Raw genomic sequence first — 16,893 nt, 5'->3', positions numbered from 1 at the left:
GACGCTGACGTCTGCTTGTTTAGTATATAAGCTGCCGTCTGCTAGTTTACTGCCGTGCTATAAATGTGACGTGTTTGTCAGGGTTGTATTTTACCAGGGTGTCATAGTTAATTATGTGTTATAAATGTCACAAGACACCATGGATTGTATACTTCGTTAATTTCTCTATTTTGTTTTCGAGCCCTCTAGCTGTGTGTTATTAGGAGCCAGAGAAAACGTCATATACTAGAGCAACCTGACTAGACCCTCTATATAAGAAGACACAGAGAAGACGCCCCAGAAAAAAACGCCCCAAACAAAACACCCCAGCAAAACGCCCTAGATAAGACACCTCAAACATAACACCCTAAACAAGACGCCCCAAACGAAACACCCTAAACAAAACGCCCTAGTCAAGATTCCCCAAACAAAACGCCCTAGTGGGGTGGGGTGGGGGTGTTAAATCACCTGTGTCTCCAGTGGAGGGGGGTGTTAAATCACCTGTGTCTCCAGTGAAGGGGGTGTTAAATCACCTGTGTTTCCAGTGGAGGGGGGGTTGTTAAATCACCTGTGTCTCCAGTGGAGGGGGGGTGTTAAATCACCTGTGTCTCCAGTGGAGGGGGGGGGGTTGTTAAATCACCTGTGTCTCCAGTGGAGGGGGGGGTGTTAAATCACCTGTGTCTCCAGTGGAAGGGGGGTGTTAAATCACCTGTGTCTCCAGTGGAGGGGGTGTTAAATCACCTGTGTCTCCAGTGAAGGGGGGGGTGTTAAATCACCCTGTGTCTCCAGTAGAGGGGGGGGGTTAAATAACCTGTGTCCAGTGGAGGGGGGGGGGGGTAAATCACCTCTGTCTCCAGTGGAGGGGGGTTAAATCACCTCTGTCTCCAGTGGAGGGGGGGTTAAATCACCTGTGTCTCCATGACGATTCTAGCGATGGCCGTCTGCACCACGTTGGTACGGTCCAGACAGTCGACACAGTTGACACGGAACACGCCCTGTTGTTCGTAGATCAGACCCTTGTCGTCCACCCTGAAATACAGACATCTGTTTTATAGAACACCCTGAAATACAGACATCTGTTTTATAGAACACCCTGAAATACAGACATCTGTTTTTTAGAACACCCTGAAATACAGACATCTGTTTTTTAGAACACCCTGAAATACAGACATCTGTTTTTTAGAACACCCTGAAATACAGGCATCTGTTTTTTAGAACACCCTGAAATACAGACATCTGTTTTTTAGAACACCCTGAAATACAGGCATTGTCTTAGAACCACCCTGAAATACAGACACTTGTCTTAAAACATCTTGAAATACAGGCATTGTCTTAGAACCAACTTGAAATACAGACATCTGTTTTTTAGAACACCCTGAAATACAGGCATTGTCTTAGAACCAACTTGAAATACAGACACTTGTCTTAAAACACCTTGAAAAATAGAACAAATGTCATTGATCATGTCATCTGAGCATGACAACTGTCATCAACCCACAGCCCAACTCTAGATCCTGGGCGGCACCAAGTGACCAAACACATTTGGTCAAGACAAAGCTGATGACCACATAAACCACTGTCACATCTTCGAGGGTAGGACGCGTCAATGTGAGATCCACTGACACCAAATCGCACAGAATTCTATCAAGCTAACGATTGAATTACATGCAGCCAGTAACTCAACACTATAACGTTATCCCTAACAACATAAAACTCCTGGATGGGAGAGTATGGTTTACACACAAACATTCCCACGCGAAACCCCAAGTGCCGTATCAGACCGTACACTCGCTGAAATGTACACCAAGTCTAGGGCTCGTCTTCTCGTGTGTGCACGGTTATTCATGTTTCAAGTGGGCTACCTACTACAGTAAATTCTAGAACGTTTCAAAAAGTCAGCTTGACCTGTGGTGACACGCATCACGTGACGACCGAGTTTTAATTATTTTTCCTACCTTCCCGTGGCAAGGGGTAAAACAAATGAGTTGACAGAGTAAATACAACACAGAGCTAATGGGGTTTTGTGGTGACGTAGAGCACAATGGAGACAAAGATGGTGGATTATCGTGAGGAAGTAGAACACACAAAAAACTAGTAACCTTAACTGTCGTCTATGGCACTTCTAAATAAATGTGACGACTTTGTTAAAATTTGGGTCACTCCAGTTACTAAAAGTATGAAGCGCTACTTTTAGTGCATGTGTATTTTTCTAGTAGAGGACTGACTGTCTACAACTAAATCATATGTAAACATAACCACAAAGAAAAAAAAGAAAATAAATATGCGCCATAAAAAACGAAATAAAACATTTCCGTAGTGTTTTGTTTACCATGGCAACACAGCATTAAACAAAGAGAAAAAACTTACCAGCAGTAGCGCATGTCTTTGATAATATCTTTGATCCCATTGGTCAGGATGGAGACGTTCTCAAAGCGCATTCCTCGACTGAAGAGACAAATCGTAAGTGTTAGGGTTTAGACATGGCATCAATGTGGTTGTTAGGGTTTAGACATGGCATCAATGTGGTGGTTAGGGTTTAGACATGGCATCAATGTGGTTGTTAGGGTTTAGACATGGCATCAATGTGGTGGTTAGGGTTTAGACATGGTTGCACTGTGGTGGTTAGGGTTTAGACATGGCATCAGCGTGGTGGTTAGGGTTTAGACATGGCATCAATGTGGTTGTTAGGGTTTAGACATGGCATCAATGTGGTTGTTAGGGTTTAGACATGGCATCAATGTGGTTGTTAGGGTTTAGACATGGCATCAATGTGGTTGTTAGGGTTTAGACATGGCATCAATGTGGTTGTTAGGGTTTAGACATGGCATCAATGTGGTTGTTAGGGTTTAGCTATGGCATCAATGTGGTTGTTAGGGTTTAGACATGGCATCAATGTGGTTGTTAGGGTTTAGACATGGCATCAATGTGGTTGTTAGGGTTTAGACATGGCATCAATGTGGTTGTTAGGGTTTAGACATGGCATCAATGTGGTTGTTAGGGTTTAGACATGGCATCAATGTGGTTGTTAGGGTTTAGACATGGCATCAATGTGGTTGTTAGGGTTTAGACAAGGCATCAATGTGGTGGTTAGGGTTTAGCCATGGCAGCAATGTGGTGGTTAGGGTTTAGCCATGGCAGCAATGTGGTGGTTAGGGTTTAGCTATGGCATCAATGTGGTGGTTAGGGTTTAGACATGGCATCAATGTGGTGGTTAGGGTTTAGACATGGCAGCTATGTGGTGGTTAGGGTTTAGTCATGGCATCAATGTGGTGGTTAGGGTTTAGACAAGGCATCAATGTGGTGGTTAGGGTTTAGACATAGTTGCAATGTGATGGTTAGGGTTTAGACATGGCATCAATGTTGTGGTTAGGGTTTAGACATGACATCAATGTGGTGGTTAGGGTTTAGACATGACATCAATGTGGTGGTAAGGGTTTAGACATGGCATCAATGTGGTGGTTAGGGTTTAGACATGGCATCAATGTGGTGGTTAGGGTTTAGCCATGGCATCAGTGTGGCGGCTAAGGTTTAGACAAGGCAGCTATGTACACAGGACGTGTCCTGGTGTGTGAATGTTCGATAGTGTGGCCAGCTCACACCCTCCCCACAACCCCAACACAACTGCTGAGACTGATACAAGAGCGAGAGTACTTGGGGGAGGGTGGGGCATGATACATCGGGTATACATGATAACCTAGTCACGTGGCTAACAAACCTACAGCAGATCACGTGGTCTTATCACGTGACCAGATCAGGGACAAAGTGTGTGGAAGTCTCGCTGGTCAAGTCGGCACGACCAGCAAACTGACCAATCAAAGTCTCGAGTGGTCAGCAAACAGGGAACTAGAGCAGGGTGGAAGGTGGAGGGTCAACATGGGCTGGCAGCTGGCCTTTGTAGGGGGATAGAAACATGGCCGTACACAACACGTCGGGTGGAGATGGTGGTCAATGTGGCACAAGACACAGTGATCAGAGTGTTACAAGACACATCAGAGTGGTACAAGACACATCAGAGTGTTACAAGACACATCAGAGTATTACAAGACACATCAGAGTGGTACAAGACACATCAGAGTGGTACAAGACACATCAGAGTGTTACAAGACACATCAGAGTGGTACAAGACACATCAGAGTGTTACAAGACACATCAGAGTGTTACAAGACACATCAGAGTGGTACAAGACACATCAGAGTGTTGACTATGTTAGTGCTTGGGATGTTTGTATGTACTAGTTTAGGGTTTGTGAAGACAACTTGTAATGGTTTATAGATGTTGTTAGATGAGGACTGTTTTGTGTGAGGAACTTGACATAAACCAGTACATAATTAGAGCTAGAGTTATGTTTACGCGTTAGTAAAGGTAAAGGATGTTTACCTTGGGTTAAGGTCAAGGATGTTTACGTACCAGTACTCGTGGAAATCGAAGGTGATGTATGTGACGTCAGGCGAGTTGAGCTCGATGACGTGGGACATGTAGGCGTCACCCAGGATCTGCTCCTTGCCGGCTAGCTCGGCCAGGGACACGACGGCAAGCTTCTGGTAGATGTCCAGCTGCTCGCTCACGTGGGCCACAAATGCCTTGTGGCTCTCTGCCTCGTCTGGGGAATAGCAGGGGGTCAGGTGGGTTAATGGTGGTCAGGTGGGTCAATTGGTGGTCAGGTGGGTCAATTGGTGGTCAGGTGGGTCAATTGGTGGTCAGGTGGGTCAATTGGTGGTCAGGTGGGTCAATTGGTGGTCAGGTGGGTCAATTGGTGGTCAGGTGGGTCAATTGGTGGTCAGGTGGGTCAATGGTGGCAAAGTGGGTCATTGGTCAGGTGGGCCATTGGTGGGTTACACCTGTTTAGCCACCCACTAACATAATCAATACATCAGTTTACACCATATCAAGAGTATTAGGAAACCATGAAATTTAAATGTTCACCTTGTGTTTAAAAATTCCAAACTACAGACCTACTTGAGAGTCTCTCTATAATGGAGGGGCGGGGAGAAAGACTTTAAGAAACCTGTTAGCTTAAGACAGGGATAAGTTCCAGACTGGAAGCTTTACAACAGTGTTCTAGTACACCCATCACGTGACTAGGACAAGAAACCTCCACACAGACTTTCACAACACTTTCAACCAACATGGAGAGAGAGAGAGAGAGAGAGAGGGGGGGGAGAGAGGAAGAGAGAGAGCCTCAGAGACAGAGGGAGAGAGAGCGATGAGATACGTGAGGCAGAAGAGAGAGGAGGAAACGTGAAGTAAAAAAAATCATTGAAGAAGACAGACACTGATATTTATGGCGTTAATTATCTGTTTGTCAGCCACGCCCACAGACGTACATCTATAGTCTTCTTACGTCATCCTATATATGGTGTGTTCATCGTTGTGCACGCTGGGTTTAGCCTTGTATATCATCTGTACACCAGTGTACTCCTGTGTGTATACTGTGTACAGTCGAATAGACCTTTGTCTAATTGCCTGTTTAACATGCACATCATATACACCACGGTGTACAGACAGTGACATCAGAAGTAAAAAAAATAAAGTGTGACCAAAGAAAACGAAAGCACGCTGTGTCATACCGCAGTCATAAAAAGTCAGCCACCAAAAAGTCAGCCACTAAAAAGTCAGCCACCAAACTTAACGCCCTATTTGACCCTGGGTCTGACTACTGGCGACCAGATTGCGAATGACCTTCAGGTCTTGACCTGATGACGTAGCAGAGATGGCGCTATCGTGTAAAATGTGAAATGTAAGTTTTTTAAATCAACATTAGGGCCAGAGTACAGCCCTACTTGTCTATGTTTACATTGTGTCCCTTGATTCGGTTATTAAATCGGTATGATATATGACACACAGGGCACAGGGTGAGAGAAAATATCAATCTTGGTCCATATATCACATTTCAATGTGCCAGAGGTCGATCATGAAACCACTGTGTAAGATTTATGGCACCAACATTAAAGCCAACATTAAAGCCAACATTAAAGCCAACATTAAAGTTGTTCTATTAAAACGGCATTAAATTGTGTGCGCTGTTATCAAACATTCCATAGGTCTGACAACCCAACGTATAAATGTGGTGTGTCTAACATCTGCTGTAGTGCCAACCCTTTGACAACCCCCTGAATGTTCCAACAACCCACGTTTTTTGTGTCTAGGTTCCAGTGCCGGCATGTCTAGTCCAGACATCTGCTGTAGTGCCAACCCTCTGACAACCAGCTGAATGTTTCAACAACCCACGTTTTTTGTGTCTAGGTTCCAATAACGGCATGTCTAGTCCAGACATCTGCTGTAGTGCCAACCCTCTGACAACCAGCTGAATGTTTCAACAACCCACGTTTTTTGTGTCTAGGTTCCAATAACGGCATGTCTAGTCCACGTCACGTATGACCAATCTCCGAAGAATCTGATCAAGTTCTTAACATTTGCAGTAGTTAGTATTCGATGTAGTGTCCACTGTCTGAAGCCTGGTATTGCTAACGTTAAAGATACCCCAAGAGTACAGGACGTTTAGCCTGTGGTTTAGACTTGTATTGCTAACGTTAAAGATACCCCAAGAGTACAGGGTGTTTAGCCTGTGGTTTAGACTTGTATTGCTAACGTTAAAGATACCCCAAGAGTACAGGATGTTTAGCCTGTGGTTTAGACTTGTATTGCTAACGTTAAAGATACCCCAAGAGTACATGGTGTTTAGCCTGTGGTTTAGACTTGTATTGCTAACGTTAAAGATACCCCAAGAGTACAGGGTGTTTAGCCTGTGGTTTAGACTTGTATTGCTAACGTTAAAGATACCCCAAGAGTACAGAATGTTTAGCCTGTGGTTTAGACTTGTATTGCTAACGTTAAAGATACCCCAATAGTACAGGATGTTTAGCCTGTGGTTTAGACTTGTATTGCTAACGTTAAAGATACCCCAAGAGTACAGGATGTTTAGCCTGTGGTTTAGACTTGTATTGCGAACGTTAAAGATACCCCAATAGTACAGGATGTTTAGCCTGTGGTTTAAGCCAAGTTACACATGCAAGAAAAATGTCAACCGAATTAACAACAGGAGCAGTGCTGGGAAATGCGACATGCAAAGTTGATATTTTTGTGACCATAAATGTCAGGCTTTCAACAGGAGGGCATTATTTTAAGCATAACGTACATTTAAAACCCAAAGGCCTTTTAAGGCCCTTTACACTGCGCTGGTAATTTGTGCTCTTGCATTAGCAAGTATGCTGTTGGATTTAAATGACTCGACGCCAGGGAGGGGAGGGGGGGGGGGGGGCACTGGTTTAAGTATATATTTTCTAAATAATTTTCTTTCTATTTCGTCGAAGGGTGGGGTTGGCGATATACCCACTGCTAGGGAGATGCCTAAAAAAAATTTAAAAGAAAAAGGTTTGAAGTGACGCCAGTAATTAAAACAAGAGAAGAATGTCTGACAGCCACAGCGGAAGTACATCAGTTGTCATGACATGAAGGATTGGGGTCACACTGTTGCTGTTTTAACATTTGGGTTATTTATAGATGTGGGTCAACAAGGTGGTTATGGAAGTGGTCAGGTCAGTCTCTGGCTAGCGAGATATCAGTCTAATTTAACTTCTTTATTCCCCAAGATCTTCAAGCACATCAAGTCAACTCCTGCAACAACCACCAGAGGTCAAGTAGCAAGAATGGGCATTTTGGGGATGACTGTAGCCAAGACGGTGCCTTAAAAGTGCCTTAGCCATGAAGCCTACGCTACCTTGGCCACAGACCCCTACACAATATTGACAACATACAACTACAGAATACTGACCACAGACCCCTACACAATACTGACCACAGACCCCTACACAATATTGACAACATACAACTACACAATACTGACCACAGACCCCTACACAATATTGACAACATACAATACTGACCACAGACCCCTACACAATATTGACAACATACAACTACATAATACTGACCACAGACCCCTACACAATACTGACCACAGACCCCTACACAATATTGACAACATACAATACTGACCACAGACCCCTACACAATATTGACAACATACAACTACACAATACTGACCACAGACCCCTACACAATATTGACAACATACAATACTGACCACAGACCCCTACACAATATTGACAACATACAACTACACAATACTGACCACAGACCCCTACACAATACTGACCACAGACCCCTACACAATACTGACCACAGACCCCTACACAATATTGACAACATACAACTACACAATACTGACCACAGACCCCTACACAATACTGACCACAGACCCCTACACAATATTGACAACATACAACTACACAATACTGACCACAGACCCCTACACAATATTGACAACATACAATACTGACCACAGACCCCTACACAATATTGACAACATACAACTACATAATACTGACCACAGACCCCTACACAATACTGACCACAGACCCCTACACAATATTGACAACATACAATACTGACCACAGACCCCTACACAATATTGACAACATACAACTACACAATACTGACCACAGACCCCTACACAATATTGACAACATACAACTACACAATACTGACCACAGACCCCTACACAATACTGACCACAGACCCCTACACAATATTGACAACATACAACTACACAATATTGACAACATACAACTACACAATACTGACTACAGACCCCTACACAATATTGACAACATACAACTACACAATACTGACTACAGACCCCTACACAATATTGACAACATACAACTACACAATACTGACCACAGACCCCTACACAATATTGACAACATACAACTACACAATACTGACCACAGACCCCTACACAATACTGACCACAGACCCCTACACAATATTGACAACATACAACTACACAATACTGACCACAGACCCCTACACAATACTGACCACAGACCCCTACACAATACTGACAACATACAACTACACAATACTGACCACAGACCCCTACAATATTGACCACAGACCCCTACACAACATAGGCATCTGAACCTCGTACCATAATGGCCACGATGGTGTAACTAGTCCATGGCCACTATCATGTAACTAGCCAATGGCCACGAAGATGTAACTAGCCAATGTCCACGAAGATGTAACTAGCCAATGGCCACGAAGATGTAACTAGCCAATGGCCACGAAGATGTAACTAGCCAATGGCCACGAAAATGTAACTAGCCAATGGCCACGAAGATGTAACTAGCCAATGTCCACGAAGATGTAACTAGCCCATGGCCACGAAGATGTAACTAGCCATTAGTGTAGGCTTCTTGAGTCATCAATAGCGGAAACTAAAAAAAAATAAGCACCTCGAAGCTTTAATCTTTTATTACTTTTTGTGTGTGTGCAACTTGACATAACTCCAAGGTGAAGACGTCGCTTTTTAAATGTTATGTTTGTTTACGTGAAGATAAAACCTCGAAACCCTCACGTATTGTGTAGAACATCACACCGTGGGGTGAAAGATCATTGGGTCTATCACACACCTAGTAACGACCCCTAGAGCTGAAATATACAGGACCCACACAACATGTAGTGTGTAAGCATTGGGTCCATCACACACCATGTAGTGTATTGGGTCCATCACACACCATGTGGTGTATTGGGTCCATCACACACCTTGTGGTGTATTGGGTCCATCACACACCATGTAGTGTATTGGGTCCATCACACACCATGTGGTGTATTGGGTCCATCACACACCGTGTGGTGTATTGAGTCCATCACACACCATGTAGTGTAATGGGTCCATCACACACCGTGTGGTGTATTGAGTCCATCACACACCATGTAGTGTATTGGGTCCATCACACACCATGTGGTGTATTGGGTCCATCACACACCATGTGGTGTATTGGGTCCATCACACACCGTGTGGTGTATTGAGTCCATCACACACCATGTGGTGTATTGGGTCCATCACACACCATGTGGTGTATTGGGTCCATCACACACCATGTAGTGTATTGGGTCCATCACACACCATGTGGTGTATTGGGTCCATCACACACCTTGTGGTGTATTGGGTCCATCACACACCATGTAGTGTATTGGGTCCATCACACACCATGTGGTGTATTGGGTCCATCACACACCGTGTGGTGTATTGAGTCCATCACACACCATGTAGTGTAATGGGTCCATCACACACCGTGTGGTGTATTGAGTCCATCACACACCATGTAGTGTATTGGGTCCATCACACACCATGTGGTGTATTGGGTCCATCACACACCATGTGGTGTATTGGGTCCATCACACACCGTGTGGTGTATTGAGTCCATCACACACCATGTGGTGTATTGGGTCCATCACACACCATGTGGTGTATTGAGTCCATCACACATCATGTGGTGTATTGGGTCCATCACACACCATGTGGTGTATTGGGTCCATCACACATCATGTGGTGTATTGGGTCCATCACACACATGTGGTGTATGAGCATTGGGTCCATCACACACCATGTGGTGTATTGGATCCATCACACACCATGTGGTGTATGATCATTGGGTCCATCACACACCGTGTGGTGTATTGAGTCCATCACACACCATGTGGTGTATTGAGTCCATCACACACCATGTGGTGTATTGGGTCCATCACACACCTTGTGGTGTATTGGGTCCATCACACACCATGTGGTGTATTGAGTCCATCACACACCGTGTGGTGTATTGGGTCCATCACACACCATGTGGTGTATTGGGTCCATCACACATCATGTGGTGTATGATCATTGGGTCCATCACACACCATGTGGTGTATTGGGTCCATCACACACCGTGTGGTGTATTGGGTCCATCACACACCATGTGGTGTATTGGGTCCATCACACATCTTGTGGTGTATTGGGTCCATCACACACCATGTGGTGTATTGGGTCCATCACACACCATGTGGTGTATTGGGTCCATCACACACCATGTGGTGTATTGGGTCCATCACACACCGTGTGGTGTATTGGGTCCATCACACACCATGTGGTGTATTGGGTCCATCACACACCATGTGGTGTATTGGGTCAATCACACACCATGTGGTGTATTGGGTCCATCACACACCATGTGGTGTATTGGGTCCATCACACATCTTGTGACAGCCGACCCTATACCTGAAATATAAAGGACCTATATGTCTGAAATATCAGATCTTCAATGGGAAAGAAAAATTCAAGTGATGAGGTACACTTCAAATATTGACATAAAACAGCCATAAATATTTGAACAATGTAGGCGTAGATGACGCTAAATCTCCGACCTTAAGCCCAAAGCTACGGGATTAACTCATTTTTTAAATTTACATTTTTAAAATGTGGCTTACAGAAACGAACAGATTTGAAATTGTAATGTGTGTAACTACATTTGGTAAAGCCAAGCCTAGCCCTTGATAGCACTGTTTAGCCTCGATGTACATACCATGATCGTATTCTAACTCCATTACATTTTTCATTATACTAAGAAGGTAAAACAGTTATCGACGATAGTTCTGTTACACAGATGTAGCTTTTTTTCTGAGGGTAGTGCAGATAGGTCAGCGATTATTGCACTAATGCACCCTCCGTAGTGATAGACTGATGCACTATTCGCAGCTAATGGCAGGTCAGCCATGCGTGGCTATTGACTTCACAAAGACCACTAGATGAGTCCATGCGTGGCTATTGACTTGACAAAGACCATGCGATGAGTCCATGCGAGAAGTTTTGCCATACCGGAAACACCTTCTAATCGGATCAAGTCCGGTTACTCTGGTTTCTCTTGCAACTAAACACAGCGGTCATGGTTTGATTAAATTGGTTCTAAAATTTGTTTTATAGCATTTTAAAAATGACTGATGCGTATAAAAGAAATGTTTTCACGGAATAACCGCAATTGTTAGCTATTAATAAGGTAAAAAAAATACATTGCTATTTCAAGCTAATAAAAATGCATTATGTTGCTATCTCAAGTAGATAAAAAAATATTTATGTTGCTAGTTTTGGCCTGGCTTTAACGTGTATAACAGGGAGATAACCTGTGTATGACAGGCCATTATTTGCTGTGGCCAGCCCTAGTCTGATGTTAGGGGCTTCATGTAACTTGTAGCGGGTAGAGAGTCGTTACCCCGTCTAACATGCAACTGACGTGCTCATACCCACAGGGTGAGGGGTGTGTACTCACGGTAAACACCAGAGGTGGGGTGGCTTTAGTGTCACACAACAACATACGGAGTAGCCACAATTTCATGGGCCACGTTATAGACAGAACAGTATATCATACACGGTGACACAGGTCACTGCTGCAATGATAAATGTAGCACATGTGGCGGGGGGGGGTGAGCTGCAGATTTGTGTTGAGCTTGTACACTAACGATAAGCCACTCGGCCATTAAATTACATGCACATTTATTGTGATCCTATATTTCTTGAATACCACCCCCCCCCCACTCACACACAAAAACACAAAGACATTTACACACACACACTAACAAAAATACACATTGAGACACATACTATAAAACAAGAAGACATCAATCTACATCACTTGCATACACAAGCAGACCCCCCCCCCCCCCCCCATGTGCTAACAACGTGTATTAAAAGAAAATCATAAGGACATCTAACAAGCCTATGGATATCCACCAGCTTCACATAAGACAAACAATCGTCTCAAACAATAGGTTACTGATCCACAAACTCTGCTCGCATGGACCTACATAACAATTGCAGGGATTAAAATTAAAACAATCTTTAAATCCTGTCATTACTACTTTGGCAGCTTGCCCAAAAGCCGGGACCTGTGTGAAGTAAAGAATACAAATATCGCCTTTGTTGTGCCCGTAGATTATGTACGCTTGGTGCTCAGGTTTAGTTACTACAGCGATTGGGTAGAGGGGAGTCAGCAGGTATTGGACAAGATCCGATGAGAGCCTCAACAGTTTCTGTCAGGCAGGAAGGGAAACCCAGCCAGAAGTGAACCCGTTTATAGACATGGAGGTACCACGTGAGGTCAAACAGAACCCGTTTATAGACATGGAGGTACCACGTGAGGTTAAACATACAGACATACAGCATACATAAGCTTTAATCTAATCCGGACATATAGAGTGGTCGAGAATTACTGGCATCGTTGGGGTGGGCAGTAAACTGATGGGGTCGGTAGTAACTGATGGGGTCGGCAGTAAACTGATGGGGTCGGCAGTAACTGATGGGGTCGGTAGTAAACTGATGGGGTCGGTAGTAACTGATGGGGTCGGCAGTAACTGATGGGGTCGGTAGTAAACTGATGGGGTCGGCAGTAAACTGATGGGGTTGGCAGTAAACTGATGGGGTCGGCAGTAAACTGATGGGGTCGGCAGTAAACTGATGGGGTCGGTAGTAAACTGATGGGGTCGGCAGTAAACTGATAGGGTCGGCAGTAAACTGATGGGGTCGGCAGTAAACTGATGGGGTCGATAGTAAACTGATGGGGTCGGTAGTAAACTGATGGGGTCGGCAGTAAACTGATGGGGTCGGCAGTAAACTGATGGGGTCGATAGTAAACTGATGGGGTCGGCAGTAAACTGATGGGGTCGGCAGTAAACTGTTGGGGTCGGCAGTAAACTGATATTGTATAGGGTCGGCAGTAAACTGATGGGGTCGGCAGTTATCTGATATTGTATAGGGTCGGCAGTAAACTGATGGGGTCGACAGTAAACTGATGGGGTCGGCAGTTATCTGATATTGTATAGGGTCGGCAGTAAACTGATGGGGTCGACAGTAAACTGATGGGGTCGGCAGTAAACTGATGGGGTCGGTAGTAAACTGATGGGGTCGGCAGTAAACTGATAGGGTCGGCAGTAAACTGATGGGGTCGGCAGTAAACTGATGGGGTCGGTAGTAAACTGATGGGGTCGGCAGTAAACTGATGGGGTCGGCAGTAAACTGATGGGGTCGATAGTATACTGATGGGGTCGGCAGTAAACTGATGGGGTCGGCAGTAAACTGATGGGGTCGGCAGTAAACTGTTGGGGTCGGCAGTAAACTGATATTGTATAGGGTCGGCAGTAAACTGATGGGGTCGGCAGTAAACTGATGGGGTCGGTAGTAAACTGATGGGGTCGGCAGTAAACTGATGGGGTCGGTAGTAAACTGATGGGGTCGGTAGTAAACTGATGGGGTCGGCAGTAAACTGATGGGGTCGGCAGTAAACTGATGGGGTCGATAGTAAACTGATGGGGTCGGCAGTAAACTGATGGGGTCGGCAGTAAACTGATGGGGTCGGCAGTAAACTGTTGGGGTCGGCAGTAAACTGATATTGTATAGGGTCGGCAGTAAACTGATGGGGTCGGCAGTTATCTGATATTGTATAGGGTCGGCAGTAAACTGATGGGGTCGACAGTAAACTGATGGGGTCGGCAGTTATCTGATATTGTATAGGGTCGGCAGTAAACTGATGGGGTCGACAGTAAACTGATGGGGTCGACAGTAAACTGATGGGGTCGGCAGTAAACTGATGGGGTCGGCAGTAAACTGATAGGGTCGGCAGTAAAATGATGGGGTCGACAGTAAACTGATGGGGTCGGCAGTAAACTGATGGGGTCGACAGTAAACTGATGGGGTCGGCAGTAAACTGATGGGGTCGGCAGTAAACTGATGGGGTCGGCAGTAAACTGATGGGGTCGGCAGTAAACTGATGGGGTCGGCAGTAAACTGATGGGGTCGGCAGTAAACTGATGGGGTCGGCAGTAAACTGATGGGGTCGGCAGTAAACTGATGGGGTCGGCAGTAAACTGATGGGGTCGGCAGTAAACTGATGGGGTCGGCAGTAAACTGATGGGGTCGGCAGTAAACTGATGGGGTCGGCAGTAAACTGATGGGGTCGGCAGTAAACTGATGGGGTCGGCAGTAAACTGATGGGGTCGGTAGTAAACTGATGGGATCGACAGTAAACTGATGGGGTCGGCAGTAAACTGATGGGGTCGGCAGTAAACTGATGGGGTCGGTAGTAAACTGATATTGTATGGGGTCGGCAGTAAACTGATGGGGTCGGTAGTAAACTGATGGGGTCGGTAGTAAACTGATGGGGTCGGCAGTAAACTGATGGGGTCGGTAGTAAACTGATGGGGTCGGCAGTAAACTGATGGGGTCGGCAGTAAACCGATGGGGTCGGTAGTAAACTGATGGGGTCGGCAGTAAACTGATGGGGTCGGCAGTAAACTGATGGGGTCGGCAGTAAACTGATGGGGTCGGCAGTAAACTGATGGGGTCGGCAGTAAACTGATGGGGTCGGCAGTAAACCGATGGGGTCGGTAGTAAACTGATGGGGTCGGCAGTAAACTGATGGGGTCGGTAGTAAACTGATGGGGTCGGCAGTAAACTGATGGGGTCGGCAGTAAACTGATATTGTATGGGCTCGGTATAAAACCGATCTTTTTCTACGAACCTAGTGAATTCCGAAAATGTTGGATACTGTGAAATGGACAGACCGTGAAATGGAGATAAAGGCTTATCAAACTTTTTATCCCCCAAATACACACTGCTATTTTCAAGTATAGGGGTCTAACAAGTTCTATGTGTTTAAGATAATTTTACATTACGGCACTATAAAGTGAACAAAACTTATACAGACAACTCAATTTGCTAGACAGAGAATTAGATTTATACAAGGGAAAAAAAAGTTTATTATAATTATTGTTGAATACTTTTGGCGAAAGCAACGAGTAGTGATCATATGATAATCACTGTAATTAATAGGGTGACAATTAATTAATGATTGAGTAGAAAATTAACACGTACACGCAGAGAGGTATTTTATACTGCACGACACTTGGTTTATATGTTGATATATCAGTCGTGTATGTTGATATATCAGACAGACATTAGGTCGTGTATGTTGACATAATGAACGCCATCATGTTTAGAAACGAATCTATCAACTAGGCATGTGATGATTTATGAATATATTCAGCGAAAGATATTTTTAGTAACACGAATACAATGAGACTTCTGACAACACACCTAATACAACAAAAGCCACTGTTCATACAACAAAAGCCACTGTTCATACAATGACAACAACGAATCTGACTGTATGACAACCACTCAACCTACCCCGTTTAAACTCAATTTTTCTTGGTTTAAAAAAAAATTCAACACCAAATATTATTATTATCACGGGCCTATCGTCCCGCCCACGACACATTCAACTCCCCCCACTGGCGTGTCACGCCATTACTTTATTGACATTTTCCCACCCCCCGTTTCACCAGTAACCTTAGTCGTCCTTTCCTTCTAATATCCTACGATGTGTCACTGCTAACCCTATACTGTACTGGCTGTCAATGTTTTCCTGTCAGCAAGTAATTTTAATTTAACTGATTGATCACTACTGGCCAACTACATGGATTTACATATATATATATATATATATATATATATATATATATATATATATATATATATATATACAAAAAAAAACACCGCCCCTCCCTATCTCCCCATATGTGTATCACCAATCCCAAGATAAGGGACACAACTACTCCCAATGTTGAGGGCGGCATTATTATGTTTTACGGTGTCACGGAAGTAAAGGGGAGATAACCGTTTTAATGGAGTTCACCGGGTCACGTATTGACAGCACTGTGTATTATAAATACAATTAGGAGAGCATACTTTTAATTAGGATTCTAAACTTACACTGTAAGTGGGTTCGTTGTATTGTCTGTTGTATGTGTTGTGTATTTAATATGTGAAACTGACAGTATAGGTCAAGTCAGAGGTCATAGCAGTTCACTGGGTTAACTGTTCACCTTGTTGTATCACAGTGTGGAAATATACTTTGTTGTTTTCTTAAGGTTTAGCTTGACTCAACGGTATCGTATCAAAATTAATTTTTTATTTATATTTTTTTGTTTGTTCCTGTATGATTTTTAATTTCGCCCGTATTTTTTTAAGGTCTGGGAAGG

At 44.2% G+C, this 16,893-nt stretch overlaps 1 protein-coding gene across 1 annotated transcript in view; it reads right to left on the bottom strand.

Moving 5' to 3' along the window:
- Positions 1 to 16,893, bottom strand: part of LOC131955354 (phosphatidylinositide phosphatase SAC2) — a 115,789-nt gene that overhangs the window by 31,145 nt on the left and 67,751 nt on the right. The window contains exons 10-12 of the mRNA XM_059319471.1: positions 4,387 to 4,579; positions 2,347 to 2,424; positions 888 to 1,008 (exon numbers count right to left, since the gene is read on the bottom strand). Of these exons, the coding sequence (XP_059175454.1) occupies positions 888 to 1,008; positions 2,347 to 2,424; positions 4,387 to 4,579 (392 nt within the window). The remainder of the gene's footprint in view (positions 1 to 887; positions 1,009 to 2,346; positions 2,425 to 4,386; positions 4,580 to 16,893) is intronic.

The sequence above is a fragment of the Physella acuta genome, unplaced genomic scaffold (genome assembly GCF_028476545.2).
Source record: "Physella acuta isolate Inbredline_101_S28 unplaced genomic scaffold, ASM2847654v3 ptg001063l, whole genome shotgun sequence".
In the NCBI taxonomy this organism is placed as follows: Eukaryota; Metazoa; Mollusca; class Gastropoda; family Physidae; genus Physella; species Physella acuta.
Note: the sequence above shows the minus strand (reverse complement) of the source record. Positions and strands in the feature narration are given on the sequence as shown.